The 6,789-nt window shown below is 35.4% G+C and overlaps 1 protein-coding gene across 1 annotated transcript; it reads right to left on the reverse strand.

Moving 5' to 3' along the window:
- Positions 1 to 5,606: 5,606 nt before the first annotated feature.
- LOC126001394 (olfactory receptor 4F21-like) lies at positions 5,607 to 6,545 on the reverse strand. Its single transcript, XM_049768653.1, has one exon. The coding sequence runs from the start codon at positions 6,543 to 6,545 to the stop codon at positions 5,607 to 5,609; it is 939 nt and encodes a 312-aa protein (XP_049624610.1).
- Between the last annotated feature and the right edge of the window lie 244 nt (positions 6,546 to 6,789).

Raw genomic sequence — 6,789 nt, forward strand, 5'->3', positions numbered from 1 at the left:
CAAAATTTTATATAGATTTTTAATCAAAAATTAGGGGCACACGTTATACCGGGTACACTTCATACTCGAATAAATATGGTACCTCCAAAAATTTTACTTACTTTCTCCCAACCTAGGCTAATCTCTTGACCCTATTTTCATCCGTCACTATATTGCTGGTTAAATTGTGTTTTATCTGTATAGACCTTATTGTTTTGTTCTAAGCCCCATTGCAAACAGAAACTTTTGTTTTTGAAATTTACCAGTGGCTGCTGCATTTTCCACCTTAGCTTATATTCGAGTCACTATGTTTTCTCAGCTTTTAGGGTAAAATTAGGGTGGTTGGCTTATACTAGAGTATATATGTATTTCGAGACAAAGATGAAAAGTAAACTTGTTGATCAGGAGAAATATAGACCAAGAAGTGCAAATTCTTATCAAGATTTGTGCACAATATATAGAGCCAGCAATATAAGTAAGTTTTCTGCTCACAGACTTACAGAAATACATGGAAAGTAAGTGATAGTTGTGGGAGATTCCAACATGCTATTATCTCCACTAGACAGATCCACCAGGCAGAGCACTAGCAAAGAAATGAGTCCTAAAGGAGAAACGAGAAAAAATAGACTGATGGATCTATACAGGGACTTAAATCCTCAAAAAGTGGAATACACATTCTTCTCAAGGGTATGATATCAAGGTATTTAATTCATTTGAATTTGACCTTTGTGCGTGGTGTTATACGAGTTTGCTTCTTTGCATGTGGCTGACCAGTTGTCCCAACATCACTTATAAAGAGACTTTTCTTGTTCCATTTTGCATTTCTTGCCCCTTTATCAAAGATTAATTGATTGGTATGTCTGGGGAACATTCTCTTTTTACTCAAGCCTATTCCATTGGTCTGAGGATCTGTCTTTATTCTAATACCATGCTGTTTTAATGACTACTGCTTTGTAATACAATTTAAAATGGGGAAAGTGATTTCTTTCCCTTTTCTCAGGGATGATCTAGCTAATTGTGGGTGTTTATTGTTCCAAATGAGTTTCAGGGGTGTTAATCCACTTCTTTGAAAAATGTCATGGATATCCCTAAGGAATTGCATTAAATCTGCACAATGCTTTGGGGAATATTGCCATTTTAATAATATTAATCCTTCCAATTCATGAGCAGGCTACATGTATCCATTTCCTTGTGTCCTCTTATTTCTTGAAGCAGGATTTTGTAGATTTCTTTGTATAGGTCTTCCACATCTTTAGTTAAGTTGACTCCACTGCATTTGAGTTTGTGTGGCACTAATGTGAATGAGATTGTTTTTTAATGTTCATTTCTTATCTATCATTATTGATGTACAAGAAGGCACTGCATTTGAGTTTGTGTGGCACTAATGTGAATGAGACTGTTTTTAATGTTCATTTCTTATCTATCATTATAATGTACAAGAAGGCCATTAATTTTTGCATGTTAATTTTGTAGCTTGCCACTTTGCTATATGAATCTATTATTTCTAGAAGCTTGTTGTTAGAGTCTTTAGGGATTTCTAAACATAGTATGTCATTTGCAAGCAATGAGAGATTAATATGTTCTTTTTCTTTCTGGATGCCCTTGTTATCTTTCTCTTGCCTAATTGCTATGGCAAGAGCTTCCAGCACTATGTTTACTAGGAGTGGTGAAAGAAAGAAGCCTAGTTTTGTACTATATTTTAGAGGAAAGGCTTTTAGTTTATCTTGATTGAGAATAATATTTGCTTGTGGTTGATGGCCTTGACTATATTGAGAAAAGTTGTTTCCATTCCCATTTTGATGATTTTTTTTTATCAAGAATGGGTGTTGGAAAGTATCAAATGCTTTCTCTGCATCTATTGATATGATCTATGTGTTTTTCTTGTGTTTTCATGTGTTTTTGTTGATATTGTGTATTATATTGATTTATTTACATATGTTAAACCATACTTGCATTGCCTGGGATGAAACATACTTGGTTGTAGTGTATGACCTTCTTGATAAGGCATTGGATCCTATTTGCCAGGATTTTGTTGAGAATCTTTGAATTTGTGTTCATCAGGGATATTGATTTGTAGTCTTCTTTTTTGCAGCATCTCTGTCCAGTTTTGGTATCAGGGCGATGTTACTTTATAATAACTATTTGGGAGTGCTCCTATTTCTCCAATTTTATGAAGGATCCTAAAAAGGATTTGTATAGTTCCTCTTTAAAGATTTGAAGAATTCATTAGACTCCATCTGGGCTCTGAGACAGCTTAAACGTGATTTACTAACATAGGAACAGAAAATCAATTTTTATAATATTTTTATTTAAGTACCATGATTACAAACATGTTTGTAATAAAGTCATAAAAAGTACAACCCTTGATTTCAATTTGCTTCCAGGAAAGGAACTTGGATGCTCAAGACCCATTAGATGATACTTCATGCTGCAGACTCCTTTTACAGTGCTCATTACCATGTTGCTCAGTACTATAGACTTAAAAATTATTGTTGTTTTAGAAATGCTTTATGCACAATCTAACCCAAAAATCCTTTCTTCAGTAAAATTTACCCTTACCAATGGTGATTTGCCTAGGAAATGGAAACCCTTTCCATTTGACTTGCAGTTTTATATTCTTTAGGTGTTCTGACCTGATCTACCTGGGTCAGTTTTTTAGCTGCAACCTATGAATCAATCTTCATTGTCAGTCTATGTGTGTGCACAAGTATATGTATTGGCCACCTCTGTGTCTATCTAATGTTCATCTGTAATGTACATACTGTCTATGTTGTATATAGTCCTTCCCTATGTTACATATAACTCTTCCTTATCACCCCCTCCCTTTTCTACCACTTACAAATCCTTTTCTATTCTTTCACTTTCACACCTGATCTGTTATTTCTCCTTATTTAACCCCTTTTACCCTCAGTTCCTTACTACTCAGGAACTGGAATGTTCTCCCCCACTCCATCCAGCTGCTAACCAGCTCCCAAAGCAAAAAGACAGCTTCCCAGCCCACTTTGCCTTGCCCCAGAAAAAAAGTTGCCAATGCTGCTGTTGATTTGTTTTCAGCAGTCCCTTTACTCCCATCTGCCTTTGTTCACTACCCAATTTGCTTTGGGGAGATCTTCAGCTTGAGGACATTTCCTGATTCATGACTACTGGAGCCTTTTTCTCAGACTCCACAAGCCACATCGCAGGCTGAAGCTTTGCTCCAGATTTTACCACAAACTGCCCTCCCCCCCCCAGGTTATTTCAAAATTTTTAAAGAGGATATGTATATTTCCTTCATATAATTTCTTTAGATTTATTTCCTTAATAGCTATAATTCTTATTGTGTATTTTCTTATGTAGATGTAGTTTTTCACATCCCTTTTTTGGATTTGTATAGGAAGAAATACTTGTAGTTAAGTTTCTCTTGGGTTCTTACCAAGGTTATAGGTATTGTTTAGCTTGTTATTTTTAGCCTCATATGCACCACTAGTATCATGTGACATTGCTCCTTTCTGCATAGGCACATTAAAATGAGGAAATCTTACATATAGAAATAAGTGCTTAACGAATAGTGATAGGAACTCCTACATCTGATATTGCAGGAAAGCTTTTCACCCCAAAGATTTTGTCACAATGACTTGATCGTACCTTGACTGTTCATCCTCAAACCTTGAATCCCAGTTTTGGAACCAGCACAGTTTTCTGCACCAGCACCAGGAATCAAACTTCTACCAGGAAGGCCCTAATGCTGCTCTGAGTAGGTTTTTTATGATATCCTGATGGCTTGGAAATGGCAACAACTTGCTTTCAGGGCAGGTTTCCCTGCATTACCACCTAACAGTGAGATAAAAGCAGATGTTTCTGACTTATACATAGGATCTGACTGTGACAACTGTTATTGAGAACTTTTACTGGGACATTGAAAAAACAGTGTGGGGTTAGTATAGCCAGAGCCTGTAGTTGGCTTTATAGCAGGCTGCTTCATGGGTTGGAACTTCCTGTTTTTTAGACCAATTATTTTTCATTTCTATTTTCCCCAATTTATGCCAGCACCTATGCAAAATAGTGCCACTCCCTTTTTTATTTCTTCTTCTTTTCTTTTTTATCTTTTAAATAGGGACTCCCGCATTTTTCATAGAAGCTTGGATGCAGATAACTTTCTTTTATCATATATTTTTATTTTTATAAAATTAAGAAGGTAGAAAAAAAGAAAGGATTTGTGCCTGGGGTCAAGTGATCTCAGGCGCATTGGTAGAGAAAAAAAAGACAGAAATAAAAATCCAAGCCAAAATCAACAATAGAATCAAGAGACCTAAACTTTAACAATTTAAAATTAACAGAGCCTGTTATATGGTAGACAAAAGGGCAATGTGTGGTGTTATAAGATGCACTCTGGGAACATTGATGGAGGGAGTCAACACTGGTGGTGAGAACAGCCCTACTTCACTGTATATCTGAAATTCAACTATGAAGAACTTTATAGATCACAATAGTTTCAAGAAAATAAAATTTAGGGTCAAATGGTAGCAAAGTGGTAGGGCATTTGCCTTGTACAAGGCTGACCCAGGAGAAATGTGGGTTTGATAATCCCTCAGCATTCCAAATGCTTTCTCAAGCCAGGAATGATTTCTGAGCACAGAGCCAAAAGTAACTCCTGAGTGCCGCCAGGTGGCCCCCCCAAAAAAAACCAACCAACCAAAAAAAAAATAACAGAAAATAAAATTTAAAAATAAACAAATAAATTATATATATAAATAGTTAACCAATTTTAGTCCTATTAGCCTATTAGCCAATTTAGCCTATTGAAGGCTATTTTACATGTAGTATACTGGATCTTTAGTTAGTTTAAAAATAGTGAATATAGAAACATTGAATATGGATTATGTATTGTGTCTTCTTCCTAAATCTCTATTGACTTTCTAGACTATCTATAGCATTAAAGAAAATTACTGAATATACTCACTTTCCTCTATTGGACTTTAAAAGATGTGAGTAGGATATATGTAGCTTGTGAGAATTATATTGTAAAAGTTCATCAATTTTGTTAGTTGCTAAGATAATCATATGTGATTAGGGGCTGGAGTGGTGGCACAAGGAGAGAAGTGTCTGCCTTGCCCATGCTAGCCTAGGACGGACCATGGTTTGATCCCCCAGCATCCAATATGGTCCTCTAAGCCAAGAGCGAGTTCTGAGCACATAGCCAGGAGTAACCCCTGAGTGTCACTGAGTATGGCCGAAAAAACAAAAAAAAAATGTGATTAGTCATTCTCAATTACAAAATTTCAAGAATTCTTGGCATAGCAGCAGTTAGGCTAGTAAAAATGCTTACTTAATATTTACTCTGGAAGTAATAGAATTTGCCTATCAAAGTTTATATTTAATCAATATAAAATGTAATTCTATAATGTGTACTCTAATTATTATTCATATACATATTATTCCTTAGGAATGAAAGTTCAATATTATTATAATCTTTTATCATAATCAATTTTATATAATAATCTCTCTTTTCAAAAGAGATGTCCTCAAAATAAATCAATATCAATGTATGTAATCAAGTTAAGGCAGGACAAAGAAAGGCTTGTCTCTGAACTTGATCTTCAACAATAAATATCTTTTATCAGCAGCAACTCAGACAACACAGGCATCACCTAAGATATCTTTCTATAATTTATTATTTGTCTACATACTCTTTTCATTGCCACCTTCATCTCTTGATTTCTAAGTGTATAAATGATAGGATTTAGTAAAGGAGTGAGAACTGCATCAAAGATGGCCAGAAACTTATCTAGATGAGTGGAAGGAGATGGCCAGGTATAGAAAAATATCAGAGGACCAAAGAACAAGACTACCACTGTGATGTGAGCTGATAGCGTAGATAAAGCCTTAGATGATCCAGTTGCAGAATGCTTTTGAACAGTGAGAATAATGATAATATATGAAATGATTAGTATGATGAAGGAGCCCACAGAGATGAATCCACTGTTGGCTGTGACCAAGAACTCTAGTTGAGATGTGTCTGTACAGGCAAGCTTGATAAACCGAGGAAGATCACAGTAAAAGCTGTCCATCACATTAGGACCACAGAAGGGCAAGTTTATCACAAAGGCCAGTTGTACCAGGGAATGGATAAGGCCTATTATCCAGGCAGTCACTAAAAAGAAAATGCACATTCTTGGATTCATGATGGTCAGATAGTGGAGAGGTTTACATATAGCTACATATCTGTCAAAGGCCATGGCTATGAGCAGCACCATCTCCACACCCCCAATGACATGGATGAAGAATATTTGAGTAATACAGCCACTAAAAGAGATGACTTTACGTTTTCTGAAAAGGTCATAAATCAACTTAGGAGAAGACACAGAAGAAACTCCCATGTCAATAAAGGAGAGGTTAGCCAACAGGAAGTACATAGGAGAGTGTAAATGAGAGTCAAAAATCACAGTGATTATAATAAAGGAGTTTCCCATCATGCTTCCCATATAAATTATAGATGTAAACACAAAGATAAGAAGTTGGATCTCCCAAGAACTGGTGAGTCCCAGGAATATAAATTCTGACACCACAGAGTAATTTTTTCCATACATCATTGGTTTGTAATCTTTGCTACCTAAATGAAGAAATAAGATAAACGTAAATTATGGTAGTTATATTAATGGAAATAACTTAAAATAGAATAAATTGATTCAACCTATTTTACTTTAGTATTAAAGCTAACCTAATAATACCATAGCCTTTGAAATGTAATCACACATAAAAATTGGTAGCTGTCATGTGAAAGTTCTTCTCTACCACCAAGTTAAATCTTTATTAATCTCCTCTACTTTATTC

This window comes from Suncus etruscus, chromosome 2 (genome assembly GCF_024139225.1).
Source record: "Suncus etruscus isolate mSunEtr1 chromosome 2, mSunEtr1.pri.cur, whole genome shotgun sequence".
NCBI lineage: Eukaryota > Metazoa > Chordata > Mammalia > Eulipotyphla > Soricidae > Suncus > Suncus etruscus.

Coding starts and splice junctions, on each gene's coding strand:
- LOC126001394 (XM_049768653.1), bottom strand. CDS start 6,545: ATGTATGGAAAAAATTACTCTGTGGTGTCAGAATTTATATTCCTGGGA.